Raw genomic sequence first — 22,936 nt, 5'->3', positions numbered from 1 at the left:
GTTGTCATACCTCTTTTTCCCTCTCTCTTTCCTTCATTCCATTCAAGATTTGAGTTCCTGGAGTTCCTATTGCAGCTCAGTGGTAACAAACCTGACTAGTAACCATGAGGATGCGGGTTTGATCCCTGGCAACACTCAATGGGTTATGTATCCAGTGATGTTGTGCGCTGTGGTGCAGGTCAAAGATACAGCTCAGATCCTGCGTTGCTGTGACTGTTGTGTAGGCTGGCAGCCGCAGCTCCGATTTGATCCCTAGTCTGGGAACCTCAATATGCCAAGAGTGTGGCCCTAAAAAGAAAGAAAGAAAAAAAGAGTTCCTAAGAGATATTGAATAAATAATAAGTGATACTGAATAAATAATATCTGTATTAAGTCAGATTTGAGTAGAATGCAATTCATAGAGCTGACTGGGATAGGAGGGAGTAGGATTTGCCAGAAGCAGGAAGGTCCCAGTAAGGCTCTTAAATATATTCATTTCTATGGGATATTCATGTGTCAGTTTATTACTAAATGTCTACTGAATTTTTTAGAGAATAATTTTGGTACTCTGCTTTTCCTACTCTAAGTAAGTTAATTTGAAAAACTAGAGCATAAACTCTTTTGCTCTCTCTTTTTCCTCTTGCTCAATCATTTGTCTGTACCCAGCAATTTCTATGGAAGAAGGTAAGAAGTAGTATTTGGGGGGGGGGGAGGAAGAACTCATCTCTAAAGCCTCCTAGAAATTTCCTTAATTCACTTCATTTGAGCTATTTATTAAGTTCTTCCCGTGTGCCTAGTAGTGTTCCAATCACTAACACCCTATTTTATAAGACATCGATCAAAAGAAGCACACATGGCATAATTGTCCTTAATCTGTAACTCTGGGATCTAAGAGAGCCACTGATTTTGCTCTCTCAAAATCAACAGTTTTGCACTATCAGCTAGCTTAAGTGTTATGGATTGATATATACCCTGCAAAAAATGCATACATGTGTTGAAGCCCTAGCCCTCATATGACCGTATTTAGAGATGGGGACTTTAGGGAGATAATTAAGATCAAATGAGGTCGTAAAATCAGGGCCCTAATCCCAAAGAACTGGTGGCCTTAGAAGAGGAAAATAAACCATCTCTCCCTCTCTCTTTTTTCCTCTTTCCCTCTCCCTCTCTCTCACAGTTTAGAAAAACCAGGGCCCCTTGCGCTGTCATTAGAGATCTCTCCTGGCCTCTACAAAACAGGAACAGCAATTGTAGTTTTGTCTTTTAAAACAAAACTCTCTAGTTATGTCCCAGGAACTAATGGATTCTGTTGTTCACTGTTGTTATAAGTTACTGACCTATAAAATAATCTCTAAATGAATATAAGGCATTGAACGACAGTATTAAAAATCTCAGTTGTTGGAGTTCCCCTAATGCGTGGCACAGTGGTTAACGACCTCGACTAGGAACCATGAGGTTGTGGGTTTGATCCCTGGCCTTGCTCAGTGGGTTGAGGATCCGGTGTTGCTGTGAGCTGTGGTGTAGGTCGCAGATGCGGTTTGGATCTGGCATTGCTGTGGCTGTGGCATAGGCTGGCAGCTACAGCTCCGATTGGACCCCTAGCCTGGGAACCTCCATATGCCATGGGAGCAGCCCTAGAAAAGACAAAAAGACAAAGACAAAAAAAAAAAAAAACTCAGTTGTTACTTGCTTACCTGTACTTCTATCTCTATAAAAGAGAAAATTCTTCATAATGTATGTTACTTAAAACATTAATTAATGATACAAGCTTTAAGGAGGTGGTGATAAACTTATATTACCTTATAATATTATGGCTTATTATACAGACTATAACTTGCAATTTTGGAATATGTATAAGACTTATTTATTAAACTACTATTTATTGATCGCCTGGGAATTGCTGGGTACTGCTCCAGGCATAGTGCTGAAAGAAAAAAATTTTTCATAGCATATGTTCAAATCAACTGTTTTGATAAAGAAAAATTTAATTCAACTTAATAGGTAATTGATCATGTACCTATCATCTAGAAGACCATGTTTATATAAAACATGTAAAAACTAGTTAAGATGGTTTCCACTTTCAAGGAGCTGTCTAGGAAGGCCAGTAAGGCAAACAGCACCCAAATGATTATATTACAAAGCAGAGTATCTGTGCAATAGCACAGAGTAATAGGAAGAAAGTGTGTGGTTCATGGCAGGGATGTTCATTTTGATTTGTGTTGAGATGGACCTCGAAGCAATACAGGCAAAGGGAACAGCATAGGCAAAGGCACAGAGGAAGAGCCAAAGGCATCTGTCTACTCTAAAAGGAGTGTGAGAGGTGCGGAGACAACAGCTTTCAAAGTTGGGTTTGGGTCACACTCTGAAGAGTTTTGAGACTTAGCATGAATAGTTTTAAGAGTTATATTCTTTTCTTAGAGACATCCTCACTGAAGGTAAAAATTGTTACCATTATTGAGCACTTACCATGTACCGGAGGCTTTCCTACATTATCTCAATCCCATCCCCGGGAGTAAGTATTATTACTAGCCCCATTTATAGATAGAAAACTGAGGCTTAGAAGTAAACTAATTTGTCCAGCATTCAAAAGCTTATATTTAAAAAATTTCAACCATTTGATGTTCTGTAACTTCCCAGAGCATACATTTTCAATTAGTACAGGTGAATCCTTTTTAATTTTTTTTTAATCTTTTTGCCTTTTTCTAGGCCTGCCCTCATGGCATATGGAGGTTCCCAGGCTAGGGGTCGAATCAGAGCTGTAGCCGCCGGCCCATGCCAGAGCCATAGCCGACGCAGCTCCGTTTGAGACCTACACCACAGCTCACAGCAACGCCAGATCCTTAACCCACTGAGCAAGGGCAGGGATTGAACCTGCAACCTCATGGTTCCTACTCAGATTCGTTAACCACTGCACCACAATGGGAATTCCCAGGTGAATCCTTTTTATCTCTCCCAGTGAGCCATAGTTAAGAAGAACATGCTTGTACAGTGGTCTGAGTTTTACTGACATAAGCCTACGCATAGGGAGCTTTGTTTGTGACCCTAATACATTTTAAGTTCAATTTTTCTCTTTCTATGCTCTTTTATAGAAGATGACATGAAGATTGACGAGAAATGTGTGGAAGCAGGTAGCATTTCCTCTTGATAGATTTACCACTAAGAAAAATAGGAAGACGCTCAGCTGTAGATTTTCTGAAGCAGAGTCAGCCAAAGGGGCTACAGGCCTTTTTTTTTTTTTCTTTTTCTGGAAGAAATGTGTGAAATGAACCCTCCCACCCCAGCCGTTTTGTTGGTTCTGACATTTGGAAGAGAAGCACAGCTGGAGGAATGTCTCCAGGCTCCAGACCAACCCTTTTTTTTTTATTCATATTTGTATTTTTTTTTTTTTTGTCTTTTTAGGGCCCCACCATCAGCAGCAAGGCCAGGGATTGAACCCACAACCTCATGGATACTAGTCGAATTCGTTTCTGCTGCACCACAACAGGAACTCCTCCGTTTTCTTTCTTGAGGCAATAAATGCTCTCAGTTTCTTGGCCATCCCTTCTGGGGCTCCTAGTTTCTTGGGCATCCACAGATGTCATGTGCAATGATGCATTTTTTCTCCTCTCTCACACTGTCATTCTTACCTCTTTTTAAAACACAAATGCATGTACTTTTTGATGATATGTTATAGACATTGCTCTGTTCCTGGCTTTTTACAGAACATTCTATATCTTGGAAATGATTCCATCATAGTACATAAAGAGCCTTCTTATATATTTTTAAACAATCTATTGGTTAAATAAGGTATCGTCCATTTATATAATCACTTATTGGTAGACATTTGAATTCTGTCCAATCTTTATATTATAAAAAATGCTAAATACATCTTTTCATATATGTGCGTGTACCTTAGATGCAATAGGACCTGATACAAGGATGTGTGTGTTGATAATGTTGCTATATATTTCAAATTGCTCTCCACGCAAATTCCAGGTTCTTATTGCTTAAAGCCTCTTTACAGCAGTAACAAGAATTGTTTATGGAGTTCCCGTCGTGGCGCAGTGGTTAACGAATCCGACTAGGAACCATGAGGTTGCGGGTTCGGTCCCTGCCCTTGCTCAGTGGGTTAACGATCCGGCGTTGCCATGAGCTGTGGTGTAGGTTGCAGACGCGGCTTGGATCCTGCGTTGCTGTGGCTCTGGCGTAGGCCGGTGGCTACAGCTCCGATTCCACCCCTAGCCTGGGAACATCCATATGCCGTGGGAGCGGCCCAAGAAATAGCAACAACAACAACAACAACAATAACAGCAAAAAGACAAAAAAAAAAAAAAAAGAATTGTTTTAACTGAGGAGTAATTTGGTTTATCTCAGGTATTTCTCAGTCAACTAAATAACCAGAACCCAGTGAAGCCATTTGTCTACTTCTCCTTGCCACACTCCCCTTGTTATGGACCCCCAAGGCTTCAGGCAGATCTTTAGCGGCAAAGCTGTACAATATCCAACAATCTGTTGGAGTTTACCATGGCATTCCACCTTTTCCTTTCCTCTGAGCCTCTTTTAAAATTTTATTTTATTTATTCTCTTCTATTTACTATTGTATTTATTTTAAGTTCCTGCTGTACCCCTTCTTGTCATCACAGCCCAACTGCTGAGTACCCTATATCTCACTTAAGGCTTTATGTGCCATAGAAACACTAGTGAGTTGGCCTTGACTTCAGAAGAATATTTAAAAAGTGGTATGCGGGCGTTCCCGCTGTGGCACAGCAGAAACAAATCCGACTGGCAACTGTGAGGTTGCGGGTTCCATCCCTGGCCTTGCTCAGTGGGTTAAGGATCCACCGTTGCCGTGAGCTGTGGTGTAGGCCGGCAGGTACAGGTCCGATTAGACCCCTAGCCTGGGAACCGCCATATGCCACAGATGTGGCCCTAAAAAGACAAAAAAAGACAAAAAAAAGTGGTGTGTGTACAGAGTCACAGGGTCAAGAAATTAGACTGTTGAACCATAAACTCAGTATGGATAGTATGTAACTACACTTTTTGTTTTTTTGCCTCCATGGAAAACCATAGATGAAGAAACATTTGAATCTGGTAAGTAAAAAAAGGAGTATTTGGTATTGATTTGTAAGAGTATATTCCAAATTTTGGCATAATACACTTTTTAGGAATATAACACAATAATTGCTTAAATACATCAACAATATGGTTGTGAGATATTGTATATGTCACCTTAGACAGTGCTTCTCATTAGAGACATTTTGGAACCCTCGGGGACATTTTTTGGTTGTCACGTTGATTGAGGGCACTACTGGCATTTAACTGGTGCCAATCAAGAATGCTAGATGACCTGCAGTGTGTGAGACCTTCCGAAGGTCCTGATGGACAAAACTCATTACAAATCTGAATAAGCACTTCTTTTTTTTTTTTTTTTTGTCTTTTTGCCATTTCTTGGGCCGCTCCCGCGGCATATGGAGGTTCCCAGGCTAGGGGTTGAATCGGAGCTGTAGCCGCCGGCCTACGCCAGAACCACAGCAACGCAGGATCCGAGCCGCGTCTGCAACCTACACCACAGCTCACAGCAATGCTGGATCGTTAACCCACTGAGCAAGGGCAGGGATGGAAGCCACAACCTCATGGTTCCTAGTCGGATACGTTAACCACTGCGCCATGACGGGAACTCCAGCACTTCTTTAATACACAATAGCAATGTAAGTTTTCACAGGATGTAACAGGCAAGGTTTAGAAGAGAGCCATTATAAAGAGACACATTTAAATAGAAAAAGACACTGCCTTGAAATTATTGAATAATTTATTCCACACATTCTGTCTAGTACCTACTGAGTAGTAAATAAACTGGAAAATGAGATCTCTATACCACATCGATTCTTTTCTTTTTCTTTAATGTTATTGTCATTGTTGAAGACACATGGTCTCATCAAGTGTCTATTCCTCACAGTAATGTTTGAGGCTCTTAGGAACAAAACAAGCCCCACAGAGTATTTTGAACAAAACGACGAACTTTTGGAGCATGTTACCATTATTCATCTGTTTCCAAATGTATGTTATTTCTTTGTTTTCTCCATTTTGTCAGTCTGTAATTGCTTTGGCATATTACACCTACGGCAGTTAAGACAAGTTCTCTCTTTCCCATGTGTATCAATAAATCTGGTCTGTTATTATTTATCAGAATACTTTTTATTCTAGTGTCCACTTGTTACTTTGCTCTTCTATTTTTCTGTACTTCATATAAGAACTATTTTCTGATCATCTCTCTTCCTTTAAATCCATGCTTCTTGAGAATTAGTAGCTATAATAGCTTATGTATTCTAGAAAGTCATGCCCAAAGTTTTATATTTTGAACTATATACTTTTCAAATATGACTTTCCTTTTTATTTTCCTTGCTATTACAATTAGAGCTTTGCATTGGTTTTTAAAATTATGTGTGTTGGATTATATCTATGAATTTCATTCTACACGAGTAAAGAGATTGCTATAAAAATTACTTATAAAAAAGATAGTATTGAAACAGAGTTGGGAACTACTCACCTAAACTGTTTAGTTACCATTTGTGTTGTTTCTAAATTTTCTATTTCCAGTTAGATAGTTGGCCTGTTAGGGGTACACATGGATCAATGTGTGGGATTGGTTTGAATTTTTTTTTTTTTTTTTTTTAGGGCAGCACCCATGGCATATGGAAATTCCCTGGCTGGGGGTCAAATCGGAGCTACAGCTGCTGGCCTACACCACAACCACAGCAATGCTAGATCCCAGCCACGTCTGACCTACACCACAGCTCTCGGCAATGCCTGATCCTTAACCCACTGAACAGGGCCAGGGATAGTACCCATGTCCTTATGGATACTAGCCGGGTTTGTTACTGCTGAGCCACAATGGGAGCTCCAGGATTAGTTTAATTTTTAACTCCTCTGAATTATAGTCATCCTTCTTTGCTCTGTTCACCTCATCATTCTGCTGGGAGGCACTCCACATGCCAAAGCTGTGGTTGAGGCTTAGAGGTATTTGTGACATCTGTGAAAGGAGAGGCAATATTGTGCAATGGTCAAAGTCATGGACTGGAGCCAGATTGTCCAGGCATGAATCTTGGCCCATTACTCACTAGCTAAGGGGTCTTCTGTCTCTTAACCTCTCTGTCCTTCAGGTGCTCCAGTGCCTAAAGTGGGAAAAATAATTTATCTAAGAAAAAATGCTTAGAATGTAAATACCTACATGTTAGCTAGCATTATTATGAAGAAAAAAATAGGGGCAAGCAGCAGCTAGGTCTGTAATAACAACACTGCACAAGAAAGCGTACAGCTGCCCTTTATGGTCCAAAGCACCACTTCTGGATGCCTTCTAGTTGAAAGAGTGAGAACTCCAAGTACATTCTGAACCTAGCTCACTTAGGAACTCAGTGGAGGAATAATTGGTGCCCAGATGGCATGTCTTCTAAGTAAATAACCCTGACATTCATTCATGGTGCTTAATTCTGTTACTTAGAGCACTTAATGGGCAGTGAAAGTTTCTTCAGTTTGGGTCTCAACTCTTCTCTGAATGTGACCTCTTTGAAGTTCTCTGGAGGTCATGGTACAGTCTAATTAGAAACACCATTTAGATGGGAGGGGGAGGGAGTGGGAGGGATCTGGAGCTTGGGCTTATCAGAATAGATTTACAAGGAGATCCTGCTGAATAGCATTGAGAACTTTGTCTAGATACTCATGTTGCAACAGAAGAAAGGGTGGGGGAAAAATGTAATTGTAATGTATACATGTAAGGATAACCTGACCCCCTTGCTGTACAGTGGGAAAATAAAAAAAATTATAAAAAAAAAGAAACACCATTTAAACAAACAAATATACAATAAAACCCCCCAAACAAAAACCAACCAAGCAAAAACAGGGATTATGGATGTTTCAAGATGTCTAGAAAATAAACAGTATGCTCTGTGGTCCGTTGCACCTGTCTTCAAGGGTCCAACTGGAGGTGGAAATGCGTATCTGGACATGGGGATGGGTGAGGAATGAGGATGCTTGGGCCAGAGGCTGCAGTAGCCCCTGTTCAGGTGCCCCTTCCACCACCTCCTCCACTTCTCAGGACTGCAGCCACATGGCTCCCAGGACAAAAGGAAAGAGGAGGTTCGAATCACTTGCCTTCCTCTAATTTCTCTCTTTCAAGCCCTATTCTGTGTCAACTGAAAGGAGTCTGTATGGATAGGAAGTCTTCAGGAAAGTCCAGATAAGCAACTTGCAGGAAAACTTATTGTCCGCTGGGCAACAGAGTTGGGTCCAAGGAGTTTCTGGGTCTCCAGTTGTGCACATATGTAAGAATGGGCATTAATTTCAAAAACCACAAATTAATATAGAAATCACCATTTTCAATAAGCTACGTAAAAATAAAATGCCCACAGATGAATCATAAGGAGTCTGGAGGGCCGTCATTCAAAGTGAGAAAACGTTGCCCATATTTTGCTTTTTAAATTAAGTGAACAGTTTTAAGCTCAACATGAACATCTCGTGCTGTGCTTTGGCATCTCCTACCGAGGCCACAACTTTCCCTAACAGTGACATGAATACTGCCCTTGTGTCGTTTGTCCTTATTGTTGTTTGTCTTTATTTTGCCAACTCGATCTTCTCAAAGGCTTAACTTTTTCATGTCTACTTCCTCACTTACCAAAAATCCAGAAGAACTTTCAGAAGGTAATTGTTCATTTTTGTGTTTTTGGCAGACCAAATAGAGTTATGTTTGAGATCTTTCAGTGCCTCAACGGGAATACTTGGCTGGATATATTTTAAGATAAGATGAGATATTTTAGGGTGAAATCAATGATGAGGTATTCGCTGTCATAGAAAATATGTTTAAATGAACAATAAAAGTAATTAAGCTTTATGAATATATCCCTAAGTAAACATTTCCTTTTAAAGCCATTGACATATTGCAGTTTAAAAATATGCTTTCTTACCAGAAGATGAAATTGATTTTGGTGTATTTTCTTTACTATTTAACATGTATGTTAAAAAAACAAAGTTTAAGAAAAAAAGGTTTTATATACATGTAAAACTTTACATATATATTTAGGTTATATATATATAAACTTTTATACATATATTTAGTTTTTTATATATATATATAAATCTTTATAATATATATATTTCAGTTTATTCTATGAACAAATGCTCTTTATATCTTATTTCAATGATCAGAACAGAGTTGTATAAGTGAAAAGGAATGTATGTTAGCAAAAAGTAATTTGAAAATGGCGTTTTATTTTATTTTATTTTATTTTGCTTTTTAGGGCCACACCTGTGGCATATGGAAGTTCCCAGACTAGGGATTGAATCGGAGCTACAGCTGCTGTCCTACGCCACAGCCACTGCAATGCGGGATCTGAGCTGCATCTGCCACCTACACCACAGCTCATGCCAACGCTGGATCCTTAACCCACTGAGCAAGGCCAGGAATCAAACCCACATCCTCCTGGATCCTAGTCAGGTTTGTTAACCGCTGAGCCATGCAGGGAACTCCCAGCATTTTAATGATATGTTTTTTCCAGGGTTTATAACAATTTTTCTGAGACCCTAGTAAAGCAGAGACAGGAGTTTAAGCTAGCTCTAGATGTTACAGAACTGCTGGGCACAGTTTTCCTCACTTTTGTTTCTTGGATTCCTGGACAGTCAGAAACAATTGGCAGCCATAAAGCAAATACTAATTTTATACAGAATGAACCGTTTCTAACAGATTAAATATAGGACCTACAGCACATCATATCTATGAGTTAAAGTCAACACCAATTTATGAGTCTCCTTTTTTAAAAATCAGCTTTCTTTGGATGCATTTAAAAATATATGCCCAAATGTATATGTTCTTACTATGACTATATCTTTTTTTGTAATTTTAAACGAGTAAAATAGCTTTTTTTCCAACCATATTAGACAGAATATATGCAGTGTATTGCTAAATTTCTGAAGAGTATCTCTTTATAGTTTGATGCATGTGATAGGATGGAAAATGTTTAGGACATTCTTTAATGAGCCACCCAAGGATACATTCAGCTGTGCTGCCATCTATGGAAATCGTGTCGCTTGGAGATTTGAAGACAATTTCATGCATCCATTCTAAGTAAACCTCTTCTCCTCCATCTATTCCTGCCATTTGCTGTGTTCCAGACAAGGAGGAATTTGTCGGCTGTGGTCAGAAGTTCTATATTGGTACGTAATGCTTCATAAGAGGTGAGTCTTTGTCACTTGTTAAGTTATGGTCATATCATTGTGAATGAACCTGGCTCTTCTGAAAACTTCTTTTGCTGATGGACATTCCCAGACTTGTTCCTTGTTCTGGCTTCTTTTTTTCTTTAAATCAGTATTCTGATATGTTGGTTGTTTATTGTAACTCGTCTGGTTTACATTGGATATCTATTCATTATTTGTCAAAAACGAATTTTTTGTTTTCTTCCAGACTATTCTAGTAAGTATCCATCTTACTCTAAAGAGACCAATTCTCTGACTACTAAAAAGTTTTCATGGTCCCACTTCCATAATCCAACTGGGCAGAGCTTTCGGGAGGACCAAACACCTTTACCACTCAATTAAAACCATGCTGGGAAACCATGCCAGGCTTCCTCCTTATTCGAGACGGCGGGCAAACAAACAGCAGGGCTGCAGGGTCTATAAGGTAGAATGCTGGTTCCCAGGCCTCAATGCATGGTGGAATCATCAGGGAATTTTAAAAACAACATGGGGCTACTCTTCAGCATCTCTTCCCGAATAATTCAGCCCCAAAGCCATTAGGCAGCCTGAACAGGATAGGCATGAACACAAAGGAGGAAGCAGCCTGGGGTAGCGCATCAGAGCCTGAGCAGGGGTGATGGCGGCCTAGAGCAGGTTGTTGGGGCCCGAGTAAAGCAAGCAGGGCAGCTGCCATCACCTGATCCCTGCTACCTCACAGCCTCTACAAAGACACCCTCCTCACCTGGGCTGGGCTTGACACTTTCTGCCAGGCTGCTGATAATGCGCAGCCCCTGTTCTGCATAGGTGCGCTTGGTTAATACAATAAGCAAAAGTACTGAGGATAATAAGAGCCAGATCTCCCACTTTTAGAAAAAGGAATTCTGCATATGGAAAGGGCGGGAGGCCAGAATGAAAACTGTAGGGTTGAACTGGTCTTGTAGGAATTGGTGTAAACACATAGTATTCAATATATATAGACAAGCAATGTAAATGTGTGTGTATTGATTCATGTGCACACATATAACCCCTCGCTCTGTCTTCTGAGAGAACCTGGGAACAGCTCTGAAAATACTAGAAAGCCCTGTGATTCAGTAGGCAAATTTAAGGCAGGCAGTCTAAAATCACCATTAAGAAGTCCCCCTCCACCACAGATCACACAGTTGTGGGCAACCATCTAACCTGTTTGTGTCTAAATGTATCCATCTAAAAAATGTAATAAGCCTGCTCCCACCAGTTTGCAGCCTGGCCCAAGCCACCATCCTTCCTTACCTCAGACACTGCAGTGCCTCTTGCTTGAGCCTATACTTACTGTCCCTGCGGTTTACATCCTGCCCCCAGCTACCAGAAAGTCTTCAGAAATCAAATCATGACATAGCCAGCTCTCCCACATCCAGTGACTTCCCATCCCACTTTGATCACAATCCAACACTGGTCCAAGTCTCTCTGTGACCTCTTGGCTTCCTCACCAACCCCATTTCCCACCTCTGCCCCTTCCGCTCAGGAAATGGCATTGGCCCTGCTCAATGCAAACTTTCAGAGGCTTAACTGAACCACCAACCTGGAAAAGCATTCCCCTCACTCTCTAGCCACTTACCCTTCTTCTAAGCACTTTTTTTTTTTTTTGGTCTTTTTAGGTCTGCACCCACCGCATATGGAGGTTCCCAGGCTAGGGGTTTAATCGGAGCTATAGCTGTCAGCCTATGCCAGAGCCACAGCAACGCCAGATCCCAGCCGCATCTGGAACCTACACCACAGCTGATGCAATGCAGGACCCTCAACCCACTGAGCGAGGCCAGGGATCCAACCCAAAACCTCATGGTTCCTAGTCCGTTTCTGCTGCACCACTAGGAGAACTCCCTAAGCACTTATTTTTGTTGCTACTTTTATCTCTCCTCCTCCATAAAATGTAAATTTCATGAGGAAATGGGCTTGGTTTAGTTGACCGTGATCGTCCCTGGCACCGAGTCGATGCCAGCACATGGTGGGCACTGGATGCAACGTAAAGGTAACGTGGAGCATTTTGCTGTTTTTCCTTCGAGTTGCTTCCTACCTTCTCCCTTTAACAGACTGTATTAATTAACATCACAGTCAGCGCATGCTCCATCAGATGTGTGGCAGGAAGCCACCTCTCCTGCCTTCGATCACAAGTTCCCTGCTTTTCCACCCCTGCAGCTGGTTTCCGCCGCAGCATGCGCCTCTGCCGCCGCAAGTCCCACCTCAGCCAGCTGCGCGCCAAAGTGAGCGGTGCCAGCAACTGCTATGGCGCAGTGGGCGCCCCATACGAAGAGGTGGTGAGGTACCAGCGCCACCCTGCAGACAAGCACCGCCTCATCGTGCTCGTGGGTATGTCCCTGTGGGCAGGGCTCCCTCATCCACAGCAAGGTTTTCCTGGATTCAGTAGTCCTGCATTCCTAGTGGTAAAAGGAGGACCATTCGTGGACCTCCATATACAAACATTTAAAAAAAAATAATGAAGCTTGGTTTTTGTGTGTGTTTATAAATAAAACCTTGTCAATCATGACATTATTATCTCTAATTGAATGTAGTATGCCATGTTGTATATGAACATGTATAAGAGGTAATACGATCAGGTTATAACTGAATTTTTTTTTCTTCTGTTTAGAATTTGTTTTAAAAGCATTGATGTGTGTTTCCCCATACTGAATCATGAGCCTATATTAGAAATAAATATCCGGAGTTCCCGTCGTGGCTCAGTGGTTAACGAATCCGACTAGGAACCATGAGGTTGCGGGTTCGATCCCTGGCCTTGCTCAGTGGGTTGGGGATCCTGCGTTGCCCTGAGCTATGGCATAGGTTGCAGATGTGGCTCTGATCTCGCGTTGCTGTGGCTCCGGTGTAGGCCGTTGGCTACAGCTCCGATTGGACCCCTAGCCTGGGAACCTCCATGTGCTGTGGGAGCAGCCCAAGAAATGGCAAAACAAAACAAAACAACAACAACAACAACAACAATGAAAAACAAAAACAAACAAAAAGAAATAAATATCCTTGGAGTTCCTTGGTAGCCTAGTAGTTAAGGATCAGGCATTGTCACTGCTGTGGCATGGGTTTGATCCCAGGTCTGGGAACTTCTGCATGCCAAAAAATTTTTTTTAATTCTTAACATCCACTTCCCTAAGAAATTTGTAACCATCTCCTTTAGAAGAATGTGTAAAAGTCTTCTGGACTGCATCCTTGGTGCTAAAGAACAGGGTAAATACAGTGCTGGGGCAACCTGCTTTGTGACCAAGATCCCTGCAGCAGCAGTAACTAAGTCTTACTGCCATCTTCCCTGTGTATTCCAACTGTGATCAAGGCAGGTCCCTAAGAGCAGAACAACATACCTTACAGCCGGGACCAGCTGCAGAACTTTCAGGGCCCAGGGCAAAATAAAAATGCAAAAGCCCCTTATTTAAAAATGATTAAGAACTAAAGCATGGCAAAAGAAGAGCAGCAAGCCAAGCACAGCCTCCTAAGCTTGGGCTTGTGTACCTACAGAGTCCTCTGCCCATGACGCCAGCCCTGCCTCTAGTTGCACATGGGGTATTGCCTCCACCATCTTTGAGGAAGTGTGTCCCTGAATTCTATAATCGTGGAAGCTGATTTCTGTGTTGTGATGTGATACAAATTTCATTGGAAGAGGAAAGGCAGCTTATCTCAGGTGAACTGACATGAGGCTAGAGAATTCCGAGTGTCTAGCATCAGATGAAATTTGCTGGGGTGACAGGTTCCTGCAGTTCCCTATCATATTTCTGAATGTTTGTTTGTTTGTCTTTTTGTCTTTTTAGGGCCGCACCTGTGGCATATGGAGGTTCCCAGGCTAGGGGTCTAATCGGAGCTGTAGCCGCCGACCTCCACCAGAGCCACAGCAACATGGGACCCAAGCCAAATCTAACCTACAATACAGCTCAGGGCAACGCCAGATCCCCAACCACCCACTGAGCAAGGCCAGTGTTCAAACCCGCAACCTCATGGTTCCTAGTCAGATTTGTTTCTGCTGCGCCACGATGGGAAATCCATATTTCTGAATGTTGAAGAAGTGTCAGTTACTCCATGGGTCAACAGGAAAATTCTCAAGAGTTTTCTGGGGTTATTTCAGTTCATGAGAATGAAAGCTACGTTATTTTCCCCAAAACATGCGCTCTCAAGTGTCGTCTTCAACAGATGGATTGAAATGATGACTTCACCACATAACTATATTTATCTACCTCTAATAATTTCTGTATGTGATGTTTTGTATTTAGGACCTTCCGGTGTCGGAGTAAATGAACTGAGAAGACAACTTATTGAACTTAATCCTAACCGTTTTCAAAGCGCTGTGCCACGTATGTTTTACTTTTTCTTTCATAGGGGTTCATGTTTTGGTAAAACTTTCTTTGCCTATGCAGATGCACCAGTCTCACTTAACTGTATATACCATCTTTATTGAAAAACATATAAGACAGAGTAGCTATTACTCAATATTTCTAACTGTATTTATTTTAATAGCAGAAATTGATTTACTAGCATGTAGCTAGCTAGGCTTTTATTTTTATTTTATTTTATTTTATTTTATTTTATTTTTATTACTCAAATGAATTTATCACCTCTGTAGTTGTATAATGATCATAACAATCTGATTTCACAGGATTTCCATCCCACAGCCCAGGCACATCCCCCCACCCCCCAAACTGTCTCCTTTGGAGTCCATAAGTTTTTTTTTTTTTTTTTTGCTATTTCTTTGGGCCGCTTTACTGTTCACAGGATATTTATTTATTTTGTCTTTTGTCTTTCCGGCATATGGAGATTCCCAGGCTAGGGGTCCGATTGGAGCTGTAGCCACAGGCCTACGCCAGAACCACAGCAACGCGGGATCCGAGCCACATCTGCAACCTACACCACAGTTCACGGCAACGCCGGATCGTTAACCCACTGAGCAAGCGCAGGGACCGAACCCGCAACCTCATGGTTCCTAGTCGGATTCGTTAACCACTGCGCCACAACGGGAACTCCCATAAGTTTTTCAATGCCTGTGAGTCAGCATCTGTTCTGCAAAGAAGTTCCATCTGTCCTTTTTTCAGATTCCACCTGTCAGTGAAAGCATTTGATGTTGGTGTCTCATGGCTGACTTCACTTAGCATGATAGTTTCTAGGTCCATCTATGTTGCTAAAAATGCTGGTATTTCGTTCTTTTTAATGGCTGAGTAATATTCCATTGTGTATATGTACCATTTCTTCTTGATCCACTTCTCTGTCGATGGACATTTAGGTTGTTTCCATGTCTTGGCTATTGTAAATAGTGCTGCAATGAACATTGGAGTACATGTGTCTCTGCGAGTCGTGGTTTTCTCTGGATAGATGCCCAGGAGTGGGATTGCTGGATCAAATGGTAGTTCTGTGTGTAGTTTAAAAGGTGATTCTTTTTTCCATTTCTTAGCAATCAAATAGATAACCTTTCAGGTAAAATAAATATTTAGCAATAATGGCTAATATTCATTCAGGAATTACTGTCTTCCTGGCAGTGTGCTTGGCTCTTTAAGTGCTTTATCTTATTTTTTATTTAAAAATTGTAATATGTCCACATAAAATTTAATATAAACCTATAGGTATTATACCATCCAAGGTGGAGGAGCGTGTGGGTGTGGGTGCTTCCCTTTTACCTCAAGGCAAGAGAGAGAGAAACTGAGGACAACCACCTAATACGTGGAAAAAACTTAATATGTGTTCCTTGCTATATGAGAGGAACAGAAAGCTGGTGTTGGAATTGTGTCTGAAAAATCAAAGGATGAGAGCTTAGAGGAAGTGACCAAAGACTGTATTTTGGGAGATAGCTGCCCTTTTAGAGTCTGTCACAGTGAGAGTTGTGATTTTTCCCAAGGACCAGATCTGGGTGGATACTGTGGGGGCAAGTCAGCCCTGGATTGTCTTGGCTCCTGCCCAAGTGGAAGCCTCAGTAAAAGGAGGCCAAAAATGAACCCTCAGATACCTGAGGGTGTAGAAGAAATCAGAAATGACCAGGAGGAATAGAGACAGATTTGAGACACCCAGCAGTGGTGGTGGTGGTGGGAAGGTTTGCAAAGTAACCCACTACATCCTCCAGGAGATACAGAGCCAGACTGAAACACCTGCCAGATCTAAAGGAGCCAGGAGCAGCTAGCATGAGCATCAGTTAAGAAGGATTTTCCTGCCCTGCTTTCCTCTCCCCTTCCCCTCTGCACATGGCCTTGGAGAGGTAGTTATAAAACTGGGGGAATGAAAGGGAAGAGAAGTGAATCAAACTCCCTTTCCTGACTTCGGGCTTCTCTGCTGGTTTCCCTGGGTACAGCAAGTCTGAGCCAACTATGGGGAGAAGAAGCCTAAAATATAAGTGCAGTTCATAATTTTGATTATTATATGGGAATGGAATTTTAATTGTTAAATCGAGACTGAGTTTTTGACATGAATGATAATGAACTATTTTTAAAAATGTCATAACAATCAGAAGAGTCACAGGAATTTCTAGATTTTCATCCAGGGCCAGGGGAAGCAAAGTTGCTTTATGATCATATTCTAGAGGTTGTGCTTTCCAAGTACTGTTTACATATGTAAGAATGGGCATTAATCTCAAAAACACAAATTAATAAAGAAATCACCATTTTCAATAAGCTACATAAAAATAAAATGCCCACAGATGAATCATAAGGAGTCTGGAGGACCGTCATTCAAAGTGAGAAAACTTTGCCCGTATTTTGCTTTTTAAATTAAGTGAACAGTTTTAAGCTTAACATGAACACCTCATGTTGTGCACCAATTTCCAGACTTTAACCTCTCATTGAAAATATGGTTCAATAGAAGCCAAGGAAAAAAAGTCATCTTAGGTTTATATTAACATAATTCACTATCACCCGAGAACTAGAATGTTTTACTGGAATTTTTTTCAGTACAAAGCTATAGAAATGACATAACTATAGAAACTCTAAGGGTTTAAAGAGAGGGTTGAATAAAGAAAAAACAAAAATGACCCCCAGATGACATTTGCTTTTTGAGCCTCTTGAAAGGTCCATACCTCCTTTTATCATTTAGGGATGGTTTCAAGTTCCTACTTGGTCATTTCCAAGTGTTGATATAATCAGATGTTGACCTATTTCATCCTTAAACTTTATTAAGTACAAATACACATGAATAAGGAGAATTTGTTGTAATGTAGGTTAAGGGACTGGTAGCTTTGCAGTACACACAGGACACAGAGTTGGAAATGTGTCTTATTCATCTTTGTGTTCTAAAAACGTAATATGACATCTGGAACATAAGCACTCAGTATAGATTAGTTGAATACATGGATGTGCAGACACTGAAGCACCTTTAGGTATTCAGTGAATTCCTATGTTCTACACCCAGTGCTATCTAAGCTGAAGAATCTATACTTAAAGTGGTCACACCGAGGAATCAGACTGAATCCAGACTCCACCAGTCTTTCCTTTCTGGAGAGCCTTAAAACTAATCACCCTCTCACTTGGATATTAATGCATCTGGGCCCGACCCCAGACTCTCCTGGGCCTTCTTCATTTCAAATCTGAGACAACCTTGTATAGCAGAAGAAATAAGCCTAGAAGGAGTCAGAACATCTAGGTTCTTGTTTTCAACTTTGCTTTTCATTAGTTTTGTTTATGCGAGCAAGTTAGTTACTCTTTAAAATCTTCAGTTACTTATTAGTAAACTTATTAGTAAACTATAACAATTCATCTAGCTAGGAGTATGAAAGATGAAATGAGATCTTAGCAAATGCTCTATCTAAACATACTACTGGTTTTGCTATCTGGGGGCCTTAAGGCATTTAGGGTCCATGTATAACTCACCTCTTTCTATTTGGAAATAATAGCAGCAGTTCCTTTAGGGGCTCCTTGTCCTGGCTGAATACACAACACATTCTTATCTACTCTACACCATGAACACTTAACAAAGATTTCCAGATGAATGGATTTTGGTATGAGAACTTCTACTTTCTTATCACCAATTTAGGCTCCTTTTTTTGGTTCTCGCATATATTTATCTATCTTTTTATGTATTTATTTGATCAGACAGCTTTATCCAAATGCATATGTATAATACAAACATTTTGAAGATTCTAAAACCTTTTTAAAAATTCCCTTTTTAAATAGATACTACTCGTTCCAAAAAGAGTTACGAAATGGATGGTCGTGAATATCACTATGTGTCAAAGGAAACATTTGAAAGTCTCATGTACAGTCACAGGTAATCTAGACGTTTAGAAGCTAAGTTTCTCCTCTGGTCATTTTACATTCAAAATAGATTCCCCAGGAATTCCCGTCGTGGCTCAGTGGTAACGAACCCAACTAGTATCCATGAGGATATGGGTTCAATCACTGGTCTTGCTCAGTGGGTTAAGGATCTGGTGTTGTCATGTGCTATGGTGTAGGTGGCAGTCATGGCTTGGATACTGTGGGCAAGCAGCTGCAGCTCCAATTTGACCCCTAGCCTAGGAACTTCCATATGCCATGGGCGTGGCCCTAGAAAGACAAAAAACAAAAAAACAAAAAAAATTGATTCCCTATTTTTTTTTTTTTTTGTCTTTTCTAGGGCTGCTCTCGCGGCATATGGAGGTTCCCAGGCTAGGGGTCTAATCGGAGCTGTAGCCACTAGCCTACGCCAGAGCCACAGCAACGCGGGATCCGAGTGATTCCCTATTTTTTCATTGTCTAAAACTTCTGAGGGGATTTATTTTTGTTTCTGAAGAATTAAACAAGGAAATATATATTGACATAATAGTTCACCAATTCATTGGGTTCAGAGAGGGAGCAGAATTGAGTTGCAAATTTTGGAGAATTTGGAGAAGCAGTTAAGTCCAAGATCTACTAATATATTTTTTTTCTCCTGTCAAATATTCACTAATTCTTTTTGTGCCAGCAAATTTCACATATTTTATTCTATTCTGTTGGAGCTTATCTTCTTGTTATTACTAATACTATTTTACCTGTATATATAGAAAGAGTTATTGTTTTCTTGGTCCCACCTTGCAGGATGCTCGAGTATGGTGAGTACAAAGGCCACCTGTATGGCACCAGTGTGGATGCTGTTCAAGCAGTCCTTGATGAAGGCAAGATCTGTGTCATGGACTTAGAGCCACAGGTGGGTCTGTAGTGGAATATTCTCCATCTCCCCAGAGTAACAAATGCAAGTCATTCATTTTATGCACGAGCTGTAGGTTGTAGTTGAGACACTTTATTCTGTTAGCCTTTTAAGGATAAGACCACTTCCCATATCTAAGGACCACACTCTTATGTGAAGAATCAATTGCCAATTATTGTGTCTTTAGTTGGGGGGGAAAAATCTAGCTTCTCAGACACAAAAACAAAACTGAGCAAGTAGCCATAAAGAAAACTGAGACTCTTGCTTTGATCTTGATCACAAAGGCATCGAGGAGCTTCTTGTGGAGGGAACAAAATGTTGCTCTATACAAGGAGGCAAGCTTCCTATGTTATCATCAGCTTCCTATGTTATTATCAGCTATAGCTGCTTCCCTGAGACCATATGTGAACTAGAGCAGGAGTGAGCGAGTTAAGATAGAGAACATACAATGTGTAGTTCAAATTTTTACAATCCTTGCATTTTCTTTGTGTTTTTTTGTGGTCATTTAAAAATGTATCTTGTGTGCTAAAGAGCATCAGGAGACAAGGAGATTTGTTCTTACTTGGGTCAAAGTGAGTGGTCAATGTAAAGATGTAAGTAGTATCCAGTGTGAGATTCTGGCAAGAAAAAAGGGAAGTGAGGGTGAAACTAGAGCTGATTGGCCTTGAGAGTCTGTCTTTGTCTTTCCCATGAGATCTTATATAGAATCCTATTCTCAGATTTCACTAAGGGTGTCGTGGCTAGTAAGAGGAAGAGCCAGGATTTGAACTTATTTTGATTCTAGAACTCCATCTCTTAATTATTAATATTTTTTGAATTGAGGACTTGGGAGTATATGAGAATATACTCTGGCTAAATATAACTGTTAATTTCTGGTCTTAGAAATTTTGAGAACATTTGTATTGACTACAGGAAATTAGGATTTCTGTTTTGGGATCTTCAGTCTAATGCTCTCCCAACTGAGCTATTTTGGCCAGTTGGACTTCTGTTTTTAAATGTACATTAAATTTTTCTGTGTAGGGTATTCAAGTGGCTCGAACCCAGGAATTGAAGCCCTATGTCATATTTATAAAGCCATCTAGCATGAGTTGTATGAAGCGATCTCGGAAAAATGCCAAGATCATTACAGACTACTTTGTGGACATGAAGTTCAAGGTAAGATGCAGAGGAAATGGATGAACGTACTGTTTTATTTTTCATAGACAAAAATCACTGTATTATTTCCACAGCATCCCAATGTTAAGAAATGTAACTTTTGTTTCTAATGAATAATGCCCTTATGATTTATCCTTTTTGTTGGACATTATTTATAGATATTAAAATAAAGTTTAATATTTACTATGATGGTACACCTATTTTTTTCTCCTCTTTTGGGGTCTATCTTAAAAAAAAAAAAAGGCTCTCAAGCCACAATTTACAAAGCCACACAGAAACTGGGTGTGTGTATTTAAAATGGATTATTTATTTTGCAAAAGCAAAATATTTTGCAAATAAAAAGTTTGGGAGTTCCCGTTGTGGTGCAGTGGTTAACGAATCCGACTAGGAACCATGAGGTTGGGGGTTCGAACACTGGCCTTGCTCAGTGGGTTAAGGATCTGGCGTTGCTGTGAGCTGTGGTGTAGGTTGCAGACGCGGCTTGGATCCCGCGTTGCTGTGGCTCTGGCGTAGGCCAGCAGCTACAGCTCCGACTGGACCCCTAGCCTGGGAACCTCCATATGCGGCGGGAGCGGCCCAAAGAAATAGCAAAAAAAAAAAATAAAAGTTTGCTTACTTTAAAAATTCTGTAGTCCATTATCTCATCTGTAATATGAGGCATCTTTATAATATATTTAAACATAAAAAATTTTTAAATGTACAGCTTGATGAATTTTTTACATGTATGCACCCAGGTAACATTATCTAGGTCAAGATACTACATCCATTTATTTTGTAAGTGGTAAAAAACACATAAAACACAACACTTAACCATTTTAACCATTTTTAAGTGTACAGTTCAGTAAAGCCTATTCATATTGTGAAGCAGATCTCCAGAAGTTTTTCAACTTGCAGAACTGAAATTAAGCATATGAACTGCTCCAAAAATTTACATGTCATCCTAGCATAGGGGCCATGCTAATTTCTTTATTGTTCCAATTTGGGTATATATGCTACTAAAGTGTACATAAAGTACCTTTACATTATTGTTTTCATCTCGTATTATTTTTTTTCTTTTTGGCCATGCTCATGGCATATGGAATTTCTTGGGCCAGGGATTGAACCCATGCCAAACACTGGATTGTTGACACTGGATCCCTAACCTGTTGCACCATAAGAGAACTCCTATCTCCCATTATTTTAATCTTTGTTATTTTTTTAAATGACTACTGCATGAAAGTTTGATTCTCCAGCTTGCTTTTCAGACAGTGGAGTCTATGGATATATATTCTCAGAGTTTTATGGGAATATAAAATTCTGTTCTCATTTTTATGGCAATCTAAGCAAATTAACAAAATTGTTTCTGGAGCATGCGTATGGTCACCTTATAAAGGAGTACTGCCACAAGAGCTTAGGGGTTGCATTAATATTTGTGTTTATGATTGCATTGGCAACAAGTTGTATTATTTTCATCATTGTGGACAAATATGAAAATAACATCAATGAATTTAATGCATTATAGCCAAGTGAAGGGCAATGACCTTGACTAAATGAACTCTTCACAATAGTAGAAATAGACAATATTACAGCTGAATTCAGTCATTATGAAGCAAGGAATCATATAGGCATGCCTAATGCCAAAAAACCAGGTCATACCATCCTTATGTTCAAAGTGGCCATTTTGTAGCTGCAAAATAATGTCATTCTTATCAGATTAATGTTCATTTGAAATTTGTTTAAATTCGACTCATATTTAACTGGTAAAATTTCTTTGGTTTTCTCTAGTGTGTAGTTTGAGAGCTTCAAGTGTTTAGATAATAGAATAAGATAATTTAAGTCCAAATGGGAAGTTAAGAGGATGGGTGTATCTACAAATTGTTACTTAATTTTGTGGAAAACCTGACCTGGGAGACATTAAGTAAGACTAAAAATAGAAACGTAAGTTTTGTGGTTTAGAATGGAGGACATTTATATGAGCTAACTTTTTGTAAAGAGCTATGCAACTCAATGTAACAGCATAATAAGTTGCACATTATTTCTGTTTGTCTCATTATATTTGTGCTATGCATATTTTCCTATTTCTCTTAAAGGAGGAAGATCTACAAGAGATGGAGGATTTAGCCCAGAAAATGGAGTCTCAATTTGGCCAGTTTTTTGATCACGTGATTGTGAATGACAACTTGCAAGATGCATGTGCTCAATTGCTGTCTGCAGTTCAGAAGGCTCAGGAGGAGCCTCAGTGGGTACCAGCAACATGGGTTTCCTCTGATAACTGAGTCTTAAGGAGACCTGCTTCATACTGGAATTTTAAACAATGTTCACTTGTTAAAGAGAGCTGGAAAAATAGCTGTAATTTAAAACAGTAGTATTGTACTATTTGCCCTATTATAATGTGTGCAACTTCAAACGTGTTGTGGTTTGCTAACTAATCTTGCTTGAAAAAAAATTGTAAGGTATGGTTATCTAGAGTTATCTATTTGGTTTTTAGGGGAAAAAAAAAGTTTTCCTTTACTTCATATACTGC

At 40.1% G+C, this 22,936-nt stretch overlaps 1 protein-coding gene and 1 non-coding gene across 2 annotated transcripts in view; one reads left to right on the top strand and one right to left on the bottom strand.

Annotated features, from left to right (window-relative positions):
• The window catches only part of MPP4 (MAGUK p55 scaffold protein 4), a 47,169-nt gene extending 24,350 nt beyond the window's left edge, over nt 1-22,819 (top strand). The window contains exons 13-23 of the mRNA XM_047773244.1: nt 646-663; nt 3,066-3,104; nt 5,026-5,046; nt 8,635-8,649; nt 10,117-10,158; nt 12,349-12,519; nt 14,418-14,498; nt 18,291-18,384; nt 19,170-19,278; nt 20,299-20,433; nt 22,503-22,819. Of these exons, the coding sequence (XP_047629200.1) occupies nt 646-663; nt 3,066-3,104; nt 5,026-5,046; nt 8,635-8,649; nt 10,117-10,158; nt 12,349-12,519; nt 14,418-14,498; nt 18,291-18,384; nt 19,170-19,278; nt 20,299-20,433; nt 22,503-22,688 (911 nt within the window). The 3' untranslated portion in view covers nt 22,689-22,819. The remainder of the gene's footprint in view (nt 1-645; nt 664-3,065; nt 3,105-5,025; nt 5,047-8,634; nt 8,650-10,116; nt 10,159-12,348; nt 12,520-14,417; nt 14,499-18,290; nt 18,385-19,169; nt 19,279-20,298; nt 20,434-22,502) is intronic.
• On the bottom strand, nt 21,338-21,441 carry LOC125123771 (U6 spliceosomal RNA). The gene has a single exon (XR_007134153.1). It is a non-coding gene; the product is annotated as a U6 spliceosomal RNA (small nuclear RNA).
• Nucleotides 22,820-22,936: the final 117 nt, after the last annotated feature.

This window comes from Phacochoerus africanus, chromosome 3, assembly GCF_016906955.1.
Source record: "Phacochoerus africanus isolate WHEZ1 chromosome 3, ROS_Pafr_v1, whole genome shotgun sequence".
Lineage (NCBI taxonomy): Eukaryota > Metazoa > Chordata > Mammalia > Artiodactyla > Suidae > Phacochoerus > Phacochoerus africanus.
Note: the sequence above shows the minus strand (reverse complement) of the source record. Positions and strands in the feature narration are given on the sequence as shown.